This window comes from Chiloscyllium punctatum, chromosome 39 (genome assembly GCF_047496795.1).
Source record: "Chiloscyllium punctatum isolate Juve2018m chromosome 39, sChiPun1.3, whole genome shotgun sequence".
NCBI classification, from domain to species: domain Eukaryota; kingdom Metazoa; phylum Chordata; class Chondrichthyes; order Orectolobiformes; family Hemiscylliidae; genus Chiloscyllium; species Chiloscyllium punctatum.
The window spans coordinates 33,008,973-33,026,290 of record NC_092777.1 but is presented as its reverse complement, the minus strand read 5'-3'; the positions used below and the strand labels follow the sequence as shown (position 1 = coordinate 33,026,290).

Here is a 17,318-nt window from a genome sequence, read left to right as displayed (position 1 = left end):
GGGCAATTCCGCATGGATATTACATTTAGCCAGCAAAGTTCGCATCCCATGAATATTATTTTCTAAAAGAATGTATATGTGGAGTTATGACAATTTTCATTTTACACAGGTTTGTAACTCATTTTGCATGAGTACTGTCTATGAATTATGATAGCTTTCTCCGGTGTTAAACAATTGTGACAATTAAGAAGCATTTCCAGCTGTGAGATTCTTGACAGAATATCTTATTTGTTTTGAAACGCATATGGCCATAAATGTAATGCTGGGACAATTGTGGGCTTTGAGAAAAATGTCCTACTTTGCTCAGCCATTTTACCTGTCTGAATAGTTGGCTCTATTACTTGCTCTGTTCATTACAGAGCTGATAAATACACAATGCACCTAGTTTATGTCAGTCAGTACTTGGATACTTGCCATGCACTACCAGGTACAAATGTTCTAGTGTGTAACAGCATTTAATTTTAAAGCACAGTAAGTTGTTTCTCATTTGAACAATGAACAAGGTTGCAAGCTAGATATGACTAAGGACAATCATTCACCCCATTGTAGCTTTTCTATCAAGAAGAGACTTGAAAGTTGCACTCTTCACAAGATCCAAAAGTTGATTTGTTTCATGGGTCACTGGTACAAATATCCAAATTCTGCTTAATTGGTGTTGATGTTGGCAACAAAGCACTCTACCTTAATACAATTTTGAAGATGTCGTAAATTAGCCAATCATGATGCCAAACACCAAGTAAATTATTAATTTGAACAGACTGAAAAGCAACAACAAAAGTATGACATGCCCAAACATTCCCAATTGTTCTTAAAAAAAATTTCCTTTAAACAAAATACTAATGTTTGTTATCAGAGATATGGAAACCATGCCAATCATTGTACTTGCATTTGAAAGTGTGTGTAAAAGGTTTGAGTTCCACTTCAGGAAATTTTACTGGTGAAGAATAGCTGTGGATTTGGTTTTGCAAGTACTGGAATTGTGAACACCTTAGAATTAAAAGCTAATGTTTCACCCCAGACTCAAACCAAAAAGGAACAAATCGTTTATTTGAAGTCTTATCCAATACTGAGGGAAGTTTGTTTTTGCTGTTGGTTGCCATAGGGCAACCTATATTTTTATAGTGTAGTATTACATTGTAGAATAGGTTTTCAGAAAATTACTTACCATTGAATTAGTGCCAAATATGTGACTTTATTGTATTCAGTGAACACTTTCAAAGACATTGACTGTAAACCCTTGGGTTTCCTTTAACCATGAAAATTGATACTGTATGGGGATTTCCACATTCAATTATCTCATATAACATCCACGTGTATTCAGAATTCATCCTTTCATCTGTTAATAAGATCATAATATAAAATCTACATTTCTGACGAGCCTGTAAATAATGTTCGAACCTCTTGTGCTTCTCATGGTATCCAGAAAGAACAATCATCTTAGTTCCATTCCCTTGCCATTTCCTCTTTATTTTTAAGTTTTTCTTTAAATGTTTGCCCACTTCTTTGATACCTACTATGGATTCCACATCCAGTATTATTATTGTTCAGGCATTGCAGGTCTAAGTAATAACTGACACTAAAATCTCCCTTCTCTCTCATTCTCCAACACCTTGAGCAGTAGGAATACACTCAAAAGAAGCAACGTTTGAATTAATTAAATAATCATGAGTATGTGATTTTATTCCCAGACATTTGAACTTCCCTACTACAGTAGCAATTGTTTGTTAAATGGAGCATTTCTCCTTGTCACTTGGGATTCGTATCATCAAGAAAATCGTCAACTATTTTCATTTATATCCCTTTGACTTCAGTGATAAAGAATTTTTTTTTGTGTTTAGTTTCTAATTATAAATGTCTGATTGACAACTTTCTAGGCTGATTTGACGGATAAGAACATCACTGCTACTTTGAGAATGATACGCTCCTGAACAGGATGTTGGTTTTAGGTTCTATTTTCTGCATTCTTGATGTGATCTTGTACACCAGCCGAATTATTACTTGTATTCAATGTACAATTAGACTGGATAGAATAAGCCTGATCCATGCGATTGTGAAGAATACATGTATGCATCACTCCCTCATCAGGTCCATACCACCCACCAACCCAACCTCCACTCCCGGCACCTTCCCCTGCAACCGCAAGAAATGCAAAACTTGCGCCCACACCTCCCCTCTCACTTCCCTCCAAAGCCCCAAGGGATCCTTCCATATCCGCCACAAATTCACCTGCACCTCCACACACATAATTTACTGCATTCACTGCACCCGGCGTGGCCTCCTCTATATTGGGGAGACAGGCTGCCTACTTGCGGAACATTTCAGAGAACACCTCTGGGACACCTGGACCAACCAACCCAAGCACCCCGTGGCTCAACACTTCAACTCCCCCTCCCACTTCACCAAGGACATGCAGGTCCTTGGATTCCTTATAACCAGACCATAGCAACACGACAGCTGGAGGAAGAGCGCCTCATCTTCCGCCTAGGAACCCTCTAACCACAAGGGATGAACTCAGATTTCTCCAGTTTCCTCATTTCCCCTCCCCCCACCTTGTCTCAGTCCCAATCCTCGGACTCAGCACCACCTTCCTAACCTGCAATCTTCTTCCTGACCTCTCCGCCCCCACCCCCACTCCGGCCTATCACCCTCACCCTATGACCCTCACCTTAACCTCCTTCCACCTATCGCATTTCCAACACCCCTCCCCCAAGTCCCTCCTCCCTACCTTTTATCTTAGCCTGCTGGACACACTTTCCTCATTCCTGAAGAAGGGCTCATGCCCAAAACGGCGATTCTCCTGCTCCTTGGATACTGCCTGACCTGCTGCGCTTTTCCAGCAACACATTTTCAGCTCTGATCTCCAGCATCTGCAGTCCTCACTTTCTCCTGCATCCAACATTTTGCAATGTGATTCTTATATTTTAAAATTTGATTTTGTTTTCAAATGCCAGTCTAACAGTTTTGTAGGAAATGTAAGATTTCCACCCGTGGTAACACACTTCAAATGTTACATCACTGAGATAGACAGACAGCAGAAGCAAATCAGCTTTTCTACTTCTGTATTTGCAATACAGGAAGATCCCCAATAATTACTCCAATGGTTCCTAACCAGACTTTTGAATATCCAGTCCCAGACATTATGAATAATTAACTCCAAACACTGGTTTTGTATCTCAGACAAAAGACTTACCTATTTATTAAATACTAAATAACTTTAGTAGAGGAACAATTAAACAACAAAGTAAGCTGAGGTCTATGCTTCAAACTCAGAACTGTATTTTCAGACCAATTCCCACAAAGGACAGACAGACGAACACAATCAAGAGATAAATAAAAAGAAAAATAACAAACTGACCAGATTATTTAAATAGCTTTCATGATGCATTGCTCCACAGGTTTAAATGTGGACCCCTTGGTGGTTTTCCTGAAACATTGATCAGGGTCACCTTTGCAGTTTACCCAAAGTCTGCAAAACTTCTGAGTCAGCTTTCTACCCTTTGAGCTTCCTGAAGCTGGTATAGCAGAATAGGCTTTCAAATCTTCCTGCTGTCCTGTCAGCAGGCCAGCTTGTCTCTTCAGAAAAAAATTGCTTTAAAATAATCTTCGTTTCTGGTTCTGCCTTTATAAATTGATCTTTCCCCCCCCCCCCAGGTCTCAATTAGTATTTTAGAGCTTGCATCTGCTTGAACATAGGGTCACCTGGAGACTCGCCAGAACCAATTCCCAGGTACTGAACTCATCAATAGCTAATTTGTGCTTCTGAAAACAAAAAAATGTTAGAAATCATAGTGGGTCAGGCCGCATCAGTGGAGAGACAGCAAGCCACTTTCTGCTATCTGTTTAAACACACTACTGTTCCCCAGGATGACTGGTCTGTTAGAATATGTTTAAACAAGGCTCAGCCCTATATTAGCCTCCAGGCCGGGCCTCACAAACAAACCATTGTTTGGTCTGTTCTTCTCCTTTTGCCAGAAGCTGTCCCTAAGTTCACAAGGCATCTTCACTTTACTTTCACCCAATCAAGAAACTCAACACTTCAGAAACCTGACTACAAAAAGCAAGCAGGCACCTTGGTGAACTGCACTTCTTCATTCACCTTGGAAGTGAGTACTTGCTGCTCTGTCCTTTATCACTCAAAGGCAAATTTCTTTGCTTACACTCACTCAAACGTGTCCAAACATAGTAGACATGTCCAAGTGGACCAAGACAGTCGTGGTCCAGTCCTGACTGGCATATAAGGCAATAAACAGAGAGCGGCATTGCCTGAAGGCATGGAATTATGGAAACAGTGAAGAGAAGAATGTATTCCAGTCAGCCAAAAGGGTGGTGGTATTGACTCTAGGTCTTGTTGGTCTGCAGCCTATCTGGGGTGGTGAAGGATCTGTCCAGGATGTTGTCCAAACTGAAGCCAGTTTATGTCTGTGCCTCATTTGGGTGTCCACTGAAGTGGAAGAAATGGTTACAGGGAATTGGGCATTGGATGTTGTGGTCTCTAATTTAGAAGACTGCGTCAGGGAGCATATGAACCTGAGGGAAGTCGAGAACCCTCAGTATATAGATGGCTTTGACTGGGGAGGGTAGAGGAGTCACAGGGTAAGTGGGACATCTGGGGAAGGTTGGGGACCTCCATGACTATGATGATTGCCAATGTGCTAAGGAGGGGAAGATTAAGGATAAGAAAATATTGATGGCAGATCAGTGAGGATGGGACAGAATGGCAAGACAATATGGATCATGGGGTGAGGGGGTGTTGTGAAATGGTGGTGGCAGGGAAGGTTGGCATTCCTGCACCGCCTGTACTGTGTCCTGCTGCAGTGAGATTTGCTGGAAGCTCTGAACTTGGCCCAGGCCACCTGAGTTTGATGGGAAGACTCCTTTTACCCATGAGAGGGCCCAGACAGTATGGGGCAATGAGGCATCCATGAATCAGTGAGCCATTGTTCCTGATTTGCACTGGGTGAAGGGGTGCCTGGGTGGCCTTTCAATTGGCGCTGGAATTTTTGATCAAAGAAGGTGCCAATAGAACTGACAATTTTCACCTGCCAACAACATGGTCTTTGCAAATTAAGTCTTCGCAGAACTAATTTGGATGTGAAATGAACTGGATGATAGATAATCTCACAAGATAACTCAACACGTGCCATGGCAGAAGCAGCACTTTATGAGAAAATAACTGCCGTATTTTAAGAGGAATTTGGACCAAATGCTGGCAAATGGGACTAGATTAATTTTGGGATATCTGGTCGGCATGGACAAGTTAGACCGAAGGGTCTGTTTCCATGCTATACAGCCCTATGTCTCTATTACTACAAAAGGGAAAATTCTGGCTATAAATGCAATCTCTCTCGTGCTCTCTCTCTTACGTTCTCTGTCTTTCCTGCGCGGTCTCTCTCTCGCGTTCTAAGTCTCTCATGCTCTTGCTCTCTCTCACACTCTCTCTTGCGTACTCTCTCTCTCTCTCTCTCTCTCTCTCTCTCTCAATTCCTTCTGCAATACTGTGAGCCACCAGTACCACATCCAGGACAGCATTAAATACTTCCCTTTGGGATGAGGTATCTGAAGTGGTGGGTGTGGGAATAAGTAAGCAAATGGTGTAAGAACGGGGGTTGAAGAGGTTCTGGTTGGGGAACATGTAACAGGATATTGGTTAAGGGACTTTATTGGTCATATACGCTCAACTTCCTCTCCCATTTTACCATTGTAGCCTTGCTCACCATTTTCAACGCAAAAATTGAAGTTGCTGAGGATAATGAGGATTGCTAGAGATACAGCATGATATTGATTGGCTGGAGACTTGGACGGAGAAATGGCATACAGAACTTAATCTAAACAAATGCAAGATCATGGAGTCATAGAGATGTACAGCACGGAAACAGACCCTTTGGTCCAATCCGTCCATGCCGACCAGATATCCCAACCCATTCTAGTCCCACCTGGCTCATATCACTCCAAACCTTTCCTATTCATATACCCATCCAAATGGCTTTTAAATGTGGCAATTGTACCAGCCTCCACCACTTCCTCTGGCAGCTCATTCCATATATGTACCACCTTCTGCATGAAAAAGTTGTCCCTTAGGTCTCTTTTATATCTTTCTCCTCTCACCCTAAACCTATGCCCTCTCGTGCTGGACTCCCCCACCCAGGGAAAGGACTTTGTCTATTTATCCTATCCATGCTCCTCATGATTTTATAAACCTCTACACCCCTCAGTCTCCAACGCTGCAGGGATAACAGCCCCAGCCTGTTCAGCCTCTCCCCATAACTCAAATCCTCCAACCCTGGCAACATCCTTGTAAATCTTTTCTGAACCCTTTTCAAGTTTCACAATATCCTTCCAATAGAATGGGGACCAGAATTGCATGCAATATTCCAACAGTGGCCTAACCAATGTCCTGTACAGACGCAACATGACCTCCCAACCCCTGTACTCAGTACTCTGACCAATAAAAGAAAGCATACCAAACGCCTTCTTCACTACCCTATCTAGCTGTGACTCCACTTTCAAGGAGCTATCAACCTGACTCCAAGGTCTCTTTGTTCAGCAACATTCCCTGGGACCTTACCATTAAGTATATGAGGCCTGCTAAGATTTGCTTTCCCAAAATGCAGCATCTTGCATTTATCTGAATTAAACTCCATCTGCAACTTCTCAGCCCATGGTGTTGCACTTTGGAAGTCTAATGCAGGAGGGAAGTACACAGTAAATGGCAAAACCCTTAGAAGCATTAACGTATGGAGGGATCCAGGTGTTCAGGTCCACAGATCTCTGAAATTGGTATTACAAGTCGGTAATGTGGTCAAGAAGCCATATAGCATGCTTGCCTTCATCAGTTGGGACATAGAAAATAAAAATTGGGAAGTCAGTTGCAGCTGTATAGAACTTTAGTTAGGCCACATTTGGAATATTTTGTACACTTCCGGTCACTCCATATGACCAGAAGCATGTAGAGGCTATGGAAAGGATATGGGAAAGATTTACCAGGAGGTTGCCTATTTTGGAAAGTATTAGCTGTGAGGAGAGATTGGATAAATTCAGTTTGTTTACAGAACTAGAGGACATAAGTTTAGGGTGAAAGGAAAATATTTAAAAGGGACCTAAGGGGCAACTTTTCCTCTGGCAGCTCATTCCATACATGCACCACCCTCTGTGTGAAAGTGGTAGAGGCTGGTACAATTACAACATTTTAAAAGACATCTGGATGGGTATATAAATAGGAAGGGTTTTGAAGGACGTCGGCCAAGTGCTGGCAAATGGGACTTGATTAGTTTAGAATATATGGTCGGCATGGACGAGTTGGATTGAAGGGTCTGTTTCCGTGCTGTATATCTATAACCCTGACTGTACAACTTGAACATTAGAGGTTGAGAGCAACCTGATAGAGATTTACAAAATTGAGAAGCCTGAGTTTTTTTCCCCAAGGTAGAAATGTCAATTATTAGGGGATGTAAGCTTAAGGTAAAAGGAGGAAAGTTTGAAGGAGATTTAAGAGGCAGGTTTTTTAACAGACGGTGGTAAGTGCCTGGAAGACACTAGCAGAGGAAGTGGTGGAGGCCTATACAATAGCGATGTTTAAGAGGCATTTTGACACACATATGAAGAGCCAGAGAAGAGAGGGATAAAGAATGCATAGAGATAAAAGGTATTTAATTTCGAAAGGCACCATGTATTGGCCCAGGCTTGGTGGGCTGACTGGCCTGTTCCTGTTTATTCTTTGTGAACTGACAGATGAAGTTCAACTCAGACATTTGATGTGAATCATTTTGGTAGGACATAGGTGGACAATCGATGTAAAGTTTAGGGGTCTACTCTAAAGGGGACACAGGAACGTCGGGATCTGAAGCATATGTGGAGTTTGCACATTCTCCCCATGTCTGCGTGGGTTTCCTCTGGATGCTCCGGTTTCCTCCCACAGTCCAAAGATATGCAGATTAGGTGAATTGGCCATTCTAAATTGCCCGTAGTGTTAGGTAAAGGGGTAAATGTAGGGGAATGGGTCTGGGTGGGTTGCGCTTCGGCGGGTCGGTGTGGACTTGTTGGGCTGAAGGGCTGTTTCCACACTGTAAGTAATCTAATCTAATCTAATATGTGTATGAGGCATTGAAGGTGGTGGAGTAAGTGGAGAAGTCAGTTAATCAGGGAATAGTGTACAAAAGTGTATATTAAACTTTTCCAATCTACAGCTTCAGCCTTACATGAAGTATTGTGTTGAGTTCTGGGCACCTCACTTTTGGAAGATTCATGGAATGGTTGTAGGCATGAGGAACCTCATTTACTTACTGTCAGACAGAGGGAAACTGTTCCCACAACTGAAATAATCAAGGACAACAGGGCAATGATTAGATTAGATTACTTACAGTGTGGAAACAGGCCCTTCGGCCCAACAAGTCCACACTGACCCGCTGAAGTGCAATCCACCCAAACCCATCCCCCTACATTTACCCCTTCACCTAACTCTACGGGCAATTTAGGATGGTCAATTCACCTAACCTGCACATTTTGGACTGTGGGAAGAAACCGGACCACCTGGAGGAAACCCACGCAGACATGGCTGAACGATTTCCTCTGTGCTGTAACAATACTGTAATTGTGCATTAGATTAAAAGAAGAAACTTTATACGAATGCAAAGAACAGCAGCATGTCTGAGAATCCGAAATACTTTAGAAACCAGTAAAGGATCATCTAAAAGCTGATTAAAAGTGGAAAAAAAATAGAATATGGGAGCAAGCTAGACAAAAATAACAAAACAGATCTTAAGAACATTTACAAATATGGAAAGTGGAAGAGGATACTAAAGTAAACATTGCTCCCTTTGAAACAAAGACAGGGGAATTATTATAGGGAATGAGGAAGTGGCAGAGGCAGTGAGCAAGTAGCCTGCATCTGTCCTCACAGGTTGTTTACCAAAAGTAGGCAGTAATCTAATCGGATTTGGGAAATTAATAGCAAAGTTATGGTGAAACATTAAAGGATTAATCTCAACACATTCTCTTGATCTGGTGGATTGCATCCTACGCTGTCTAAAGTGAACAATTGCCTCCTGAAATTTGAAGAATAAGAATGGAATTTTAAAGGTTTCTGAAGGATCAGATACGTTGGATCAGATATGTTGTTTCCACTGTCTGAGGAATGTCAGGGTACAATTTCAGGATAAGGGATCGATCGTTTAACACTGAAAGGCGGAGAAGTTTCTTGTAGAATGTTGTGGATTATCTCGACTGATGTGGTAGAATCTGTTGCAGCCGTCAAAATTTTCAGAGCAGTTCATTGGATATGGATAGATCTAAAGCTTCTGCAGTGAGCTTAAAACTGAATAAAAGTGAAAGATACTTTTTCAACTTTGTAGTTCTGAAGTATCAATCAGTCAGGAAAATGGGGCATAGGTACACTCTCAATGTTAATTTGATTTTGAACTATTGACAGTGAAAGAGTTGTAATTGATTCCAGTTAGAATGCTGTGCGGTTTGGAGGGGAACTTTTGGGTGGTTGTGTTCTCCGGCATCTCCTACCCTCACTGTTTTAGGTGGTGGAGTTTGTGGGTTTTATAAATGCGATCGTAAGAGACATAGTGAGTTACTGCAGTGCATCTTGTAGGTGGAACATACTGCCACCGTTGTGTGCCAATGAGTGCATATTTAAGATGGTGAATGAGGTGCCATTGGGCTAGAGATTACTAAGCATTCTTTCGAGCTGGACTCCTCTATGAAAACAGTGTGTCGTTCCTGGGTTCACAATATTTTGAACTAAACACACTTAGAAATAATTTTGATCATCGATAATAAGATTTATGAAGTGTATGTAAATACATGATAGATAAGTTAAATCTTTTCACATTCTCAAGAATATTGCAAAGTGATTCGCAAACAACAATACACTTCCAAGCTGTGATAATCATTATCCAATTTACACCGGATGATCTCTCAAACTGCTATATATGGTTGAGGGATAAACTAAGCTGAATCCCTTAATTCTCCTTTGTACAGTGCAGTCTTTAATTTCCATCTGAATGTATAGATGTGGTCCTGGATTAATATCTGCTCTGAGGGATTGTGCTCCTTCCAAGGCAACATTGCCTTAGAACTTCACAGAGGTATCAGCCTTGATGATCTTGTGGTGGTGGATCCATAGCCTTCGAAACTTATATAGGCTTGAGATTTCTGGCTGCCTGCAGCACTAACTTCACATGGTCAAGGAATAACTTTCCTTCAATGGTCACTTTACAATGTATTACATTTTTATGTAATTCTCCCTTCCCTGATCAAGATGGCTCAACTGAACAGACTTACCTATTCAAGTATATTCCTTGGTGACTCTCTGACACAATATCATTGCAATCATGCATTCTGAGATTCTGCCTAGAACTGCTGATAAAGTTTATCATATTATTTAGTTATTCCCCATCTAATCAACACTATTCATCACAAAAATGTTTTTTTTATCACAATGCTATTAGTTGGTGCAATCAGTGAGCATCAAATAAGGTTGAGCAGGAGTAACTACATGAAAAAACTTGGCTTTTACCTTGAGGCAAGTGAACTTGCAATCAGTGCTGAAAATAGTGAAGCTTTGTATGTAAATGCATACAATGAGGATCAGATTGCTCCTGCCCACCTGTAAAGACAAACTTTACGAGAAGTTAATTCAAGCTGACTTAGAATATATGAGCACGAATCCACTTGCTATTCACAAAACTGTTCAAGGTAATGCAAATTGATAATAAATATGTTTCAGTTTGTAGCAGAAATGAAGAAATGATCTGACATTGGTGGGTTTCTCAATGATGCATTTGGTTATTTTGCCCACAGTTTGAAGGCAGACTCAGTATAGAGGAAATTGCTGATAAGAAGGCAGATACACATCGGCTACTGCTCCCAAAGTAATGTTTGAGATATATACTGCTGCTGTACTGCTAGAGAGTTACCGGTTACTGGGGCAACCAGCATTGCTCAATCACTTGTTTGCATCTAAGTTTTTGTTTGAAGTTTGAATATCATAATTGTGTGAATTTTGGTTATTTGAAAACCTCAATTCAAATCATAATGCAGTGAAGAAACAACAGAAGAAAGGAAACTATTCCACTATCTGTTATTTAAATTCGAAGAAAGAACTTGTGGAAGAAATTATATCCTAAATCAAAACAAATGAACATGAGGCTTGAATGTTGACATATTCCATCTTAAGAAGTTAAAAATCACACAACACCAGGTTATAGTCCAACAGGTTTAATTGGAAGCACACTTCCTGTTGGACTATAACCTGGTGTTGTGTGATTTTTAACTTTGTACACCCCAGTCCAACACCGGCATCTCCAAATCATCTTAAGAAGGGAGTATAAAAAAATTGAGAACCTTGTTTGAAAAGCAGTGTTAAAAGCAGATTTGATCTAAATATTTGCACTTCAGAATCCATTATCATCAAAACTATAAGAGAAAACATTTGAGAACATTGCTTAACCAGTAAACAATACTTCCTTGAAAGGTTAATCTGGAAGCCCATTGCTAGACCTTGACAAAGTTAATGTCCGTGTTACAAAAGTCAAATGAAGCAGTTAACCTATAATTTGGATTGAAATTAGTTTTGGAGCTTGTTCGCCGATCAAAAATGCAAGATTGTAATCAGTATCTAATCTGGAATATGATACAACAAGAAATATCCAGAGATACATTAACAACTACTTGGAAGCTAAATGAACATCTATTACATTCCAGTAAGGTACCCTATGTTATTAGAAAGCATTCTTGTAAAAGCAGAATCCATGAGATCTACCTTCCTAGACTTCTGGATTCAAGCACATTGCAAATAGGTTCTCTGGGCAACAAATGCTGTTCTCCTCAGCCACTGGAACTCCATGATGACTAATATGGTGTACTTCAATGACCTCCCTACTGCTCAGTATTTAAATCTCCTACATAGATGTATCTAAGTTGGTGCTTAAGAGGCTAACAGTCAGCAACGCTACCTGATATGAGTGTTGATAGGGATAAATATGCCAGGATACGTTCTTCTTGAGATCGATCTAGTGAAAGATTACAATGTTGGTACTTTGAACACATTTTGAATCAAACCTATATGGCTTCAGCATGTATTTTGCTGACATTTAATGAACAGTAGAGTAAGATGAAAAGGAAGGCAAGGGATGTAGCACATGAGTGTTGTGTTAACACCCACACACCTACCTCCCATTCTCTGACATTCTCAATGCTACAAAACACAACTTTGCATATAGTAAGGAAGGTACTTGAAGTCTTCAGGGTGGTATGGACAGAAGCATGGCAAATGGAATTGAATGTTGAAAATTGTGAACCAAATAATCTAGAAATAGTGTATTATAAATGGCACAGGTTTGATAAATATAGATGAAAAAAAAACTTTGTTGACTATATGTAAACCTTTTAAGGTGGCAATTCAAGTTATTAAGTTGGTTAATAAAAAGCATATGGGCTATTTGAATTTATAAATATTGTCAAACATTAGGAAAGCAAAGGGATCACACTAAAACTTTATAAATTTCTGTTAGGGTCACAGCCGGATTGTTGCAGATAATTCTAAGCATTTCAGGAAAAATGCAGAGGTTGTAACAAGAGTGCAGAGGTGGTTTACCAGGATGCAATGAAAATGACAGTACTCTAGGTTGAAAACAGTTTGCAAACAATAGGGCTCCTCTCCTTGGAACAGAAAAAGTCAAGATGTTGTCATCCAGAGGTTTTCAAGATGATGAGAAGTTTTAATGAAGTAGATTTGAAAAAGCTATTTCCTTGGGGAACTGGGCCAATAACAAATGGTCATAAATTTAATATCAACAGCAAGAGTGAGAAGAGGATTTTTTTTTTGAGGATGTTGAATTTGCAGGGTTGTTGACTGAAAGCAGGATTCTGTGTCTAAACTAAACTCATTTTAAAAGATGTTAGCATCGGCATGGTAGGTCAACTGGCATCCTTAAGCATTAAAAGATACTCTGATATTGTAATTCTAGTGGACTACACAATTTCCAGTGCTTTTTCATGATGGGTGAAGCCAGCTTATAGTTCCTAATGTGTATGGCAACATGTGCATGAAGCATGTAATAAGGTCACAGCAAAGGTTTCATGTTTTGAAAAAAGCTTCAAGATAGGGTGACTGAAATGTGCCTGGGAATAAATTAAGATCCATGAAAACCAGCAGAGTTCTAACTTGGGGATAGAGGCAGAGTATCATAATAACTGAAACAAAACTATAAGCTGAATTGTGGACAGTGAAGAAGGTTACCTCAGAGTACAATGGGCTCTTGATCAGATGGGCTGAGGAGTGGCAGATGGAGTTTAATGTAAGTAAATGTGAGGTGCTGCATTTTGGGAAAGCAAATCAGAGCAGGACTTAATGGTGAGGTCCTGGGGAGTGTTGCTGAACAAAGAGACCTTGGAGTACAGGATCATAACTCCTTGAAAGTAGAGTCTCAGGTAGATAGGATAGTGAAATAGGTGTTTGGAATGCTTTCCTTTGTTGGTCAGAGCATTGAGTATAGGTGTTGGGAGGTCATGTTGGGCTTAACAGGACATTGGTTCGGCCACTTTTAGAATATTGTGTGCATTTCTGGTCTCCTTCCTACTGGAACGATGTTGTGAAACTTGAAAGGATTCAGAAAAGACATAAGGATGTTGCCAGGGTTGGAGGATTTGAGCTGAATAGGCTAAGGCCTTTTTCCCTGGAGTGTCGAAGTCTGAGAGGTGACCTTAAAGGTTTATAAAATCATGAGGGGCATGGATAGGATAAATAGACATGGTCTTTTCCCTGGGGTGGGGGAGTCCAGAACTAGAGGGAACAGGTTCAGAGTGAGAGGGGAAAGATATAAAAGGGACCTAAGGGCAATGTTTTCAAGCAGAGGATGGTGCATGTACGGAATGAGCTGCCAATGGAAATAGTGGAAGCTATTGCAATTACAGCATTTAAAAAGCACCTGGATGTGTATATGAATAGGAAGGGTTTAGAGGGATATGAGCCAAATGGGACTAGATTGGGTTGGGCTATCTGGTTGGCATGGATGAGTTGGACTGAAGGGTCTGTTTCCGGGCTGTACATCTCTATGACTCTATGACTCTAAATGCCAACAGAAGAAAACATTGAATACTGGGAAGCAGAAGGGGCCTTCAGATAACTGAGTAACAAACTGTCACTTTGGAGGAGTGAGGACTAGTCAGAAGATTTATATATCAACACTATTGACTGCAAGAAGCAAAAGTGTATATTTGAAAATAGCTCAGAATCTGTTTCCATGGTATGGATTCTTTCCTTTCTCTTTTCCCTTTCTTTTCTGTCTTCTTTCTTTCTTTGTATATACAGAAGGAGTAGAGGAATTGGTTCAAACAGACATTTCTTGTTCTTTTTTTGAGGTTGTTTAGCATTGATACGATTGCAATCTGACGATATGGATCTACTGGCCTAATATGTTCTGCAATATTCGTTTTTAGAAACAGTAAATGTTAATCCTGTTTAAATTAATAACATTTAGGTACAGTTGTTGAAGACTATTAATAAACAGTATTTGTGGTAAAGAGAATTCAACTTCTACATCTTGGTTCACTGGTTCAGAATGTATGATTTAATTTCAATTAGGCCTCACATAGTGAAATTATCTGCAAATATCACAATTAAATTTATTATTTCAGATATTGCATTTTCAGAATCTGGGGAAGAATGCTAGGAGAATGTGCTAAGAAATTGAGGAAATGTAGTGGACTGTCTGTTATTCATGCTTAATTGGGTGTACGCAGGTCATTTGTCTCTTTAAGCCAGCCCTTTTGCTTATCTATACTGTAATGGCTTTCATTTCTCATTGCTGCTTGTTGGTGTAAAAGCAGATGTTGCAATCTCTTGACCATGTGCCCATCTCCATTATCAATACCTTTTATGATGGCTTTAGAACTGTCCGGTCAAAATTGAATTTTGATTGAGTTTATGTTTCTATGGATTTATGTGTGACTGCCACACATAAGATTTGTTGAAAAGGCAGCCGTCACCTTTCACATATAAGCTTATAATTGACTGGAATATCAATCTTTAAAGCTTATATTCAACTAAGTAAAACCATTGGCCAGAATTCTCCAGCGACATCTGGCAAACCACTTTGCTAGCACCAGAGTCCAACCTATTTTCTGGTCATGGTCCATCAGGTATGCGTATAAGGTTTCCAGCTGCTAAGAAGGTGTTCATATTATCTGGTAAGTAATCTGGATGAAGTGAAACTGCTTCTGATGCTGTGTCTTTAGCTGCCCAGGTAAGCTCCAGAAGATCTATCCAGTGACAAAAGCCATGGATACTGTTGACTAAGTGTTGGTCAGAATGGAGGCCACTCCAAGGCTATGTTCCTTGATGTAGGTGAATCCCTGTGTCATCCCTGGGAAGTGTACGAACATTGTTTGAATGGATAATTTAGTAGAAGGCAAAGCTGCACCACAAGTTTAAAAAGCAGTGGTCAGCAGCAGTAGCAATGGAGGTAGGGCAAGGAAATGCAAGTGAGACCATGACCACGTAGTAGGCCTCATTGCTTCAGTTTTCCATCCTCATCAAGTGTCACCTTTTTCTAATTTCCTCCGGATTCGAAGAGGAGAGTCACACCTATTCTATTTATTTAAAGGGAAATTTTAGGAAGAGGGAAGTCTGTATATATAAAGGATTTAGAACAGTCAGCAAGTACTAAAGCTAAAATAAATATTGAGGTTCGGAGAGGAAAGTCGCAAAGTGCTGTCCATTTTGATTCATTTAAAAATATGCTTTAGATTTTTAATTGATAATTACCAATCTGTTATTTAATTATTGAAAAATCCATCCTGTTATCAATCATTTTAAATGAAAGAAAGCTACTGTCTTGCATCATTTCTTTGCAATACTTAATGCTTTTCTAGATATTGAAGAACTGCTTCAGTGACGCAGTGAATTTATTTTTTTCATACACCTCTGCACAAACCACATGTGGTGCTTGTTGCTTCCACTTCCCACCTCTAACTTCCTGCATCAACTGTACAGCTCAGACCATAGAGTAGATTTTATAAGATATTTCAGAGCAAAAGTATCCAATTTTTGACATAGAATGGTTGTGATTGTTATGATATTGCAAATCATTTGAAAAAGTGCATTTTTAAGAAGCCATTCACGTAAAATTATGGTATTGACTACTAAAGCTGTGCATGTGGTTAACAGATGAACTTTCTTACACCGATTAATTAGACTGCACAATATAAAATTGTTTTTATGTTTATTTTGTAGGCTACAAATGGTGACAAACATTATGTAAATATCATCGAAATCCATCATCAGAATTAATAGAATAATCAGGAAACCAGGCTTTTGTCCTGGCTGATCTCTTGGATGTTGCTGTTCCATCCCATTCAAGACACTAAGCATCACTTGAACACTTAAGCAACAATGGAGCCAAAAGGTTTGTTCTAATTAAGTTTTGTGTTGAAATTCCCCACACTGCATCTAGTTCTTTCTGTTTGCAGAAACTAAGTTGCTTACTGTCAGAAATGTGATTTGTTAATTTTCATCAAACTGTCAATCCATTCAAAATTTATAAAGTTCTCTGTTTTTGTTGTGTTCTGTGCTACCTTCCTACTGTGTACAGTACTGGTTGCTGTATTTGCAGAAGGATGTTAATGCATTGGAAGCAGTTCAGAGAAGATACACTATCCCAATATCTGGAATTAGCAGATTGCTAATTATAAGCAAAGATTGCATTATAAGCAAAGGCTAGACTGGCTAGGCCTGTATCCTCTGGTGTTTAGAAGAATCAGAAGTGACTTAATTGAAACGTAAGGTCCTGAGGGACTTAACCAAGTGGATTTTGAAAGGATATTTCCTCTTGAGAGAGAATCTATAATTAGGGGTCGTAGTATAAAAGTAAGAGGACACCAATTTAAGACTCAGATGAGGAAAAGATTTTTTTTCTCTCTGAGGGTTGAGAGTCTTTGTAATTCCCTTCCTCAAATACCACTGGATACAGAATTTTTAAATATTTTAATGTAGTAGTAGATATATTCTTGATTACTGAAGGAATGAAAGACGATCGAGGCATACAGAAATGTAAAGTTGAAGTTAATTCAGACCAGCCATGGATTTTATTGAACAGTGGAGCAAGATTGAAGGGCTGAGGAACCTACTCTTGTTTCGTGTTCATATGTTTGTATGTTCATAGTTGTAGAATCCAAAATACCTCAGAAGACACTGATTAATGACTCCTACTTGGATGAAAGATACCAAAGATGGGGCATATGTGGCATAATGTCACAACAAAATTTCATCCAGAAAGATCAATGAATGACCAAGGGGTTAATGGTATTCTTCT

The 17,318-nt window shown here is 39.8% G+C and overlaps 1 protein-coding gene across 1 annotated transcript in view; it reads left to right on the top strand.

Moving 5' to 3' along the window:
- Positions 1-17,318, top strand: part of LOC140463939 (phosphoinositide 3-kinase regulatory subunit 6-like) — a 99,133-nt gene that overhangs the window by 13,953 nt on the left and 67,862 nt on the right. The window contains exon 2 of the mRNA XM_072558422.1: positions 16,241-16,412. Coding sequence (XP_072414523.1) covers positions 16,400-16,412 — 13 coding nt within the window. The 5' untranslated portion in view covers positions 16,241-16,399. The remainder of the gene's footprint in view (positions 1-16,240; positions 16,413-17,318) is intronic.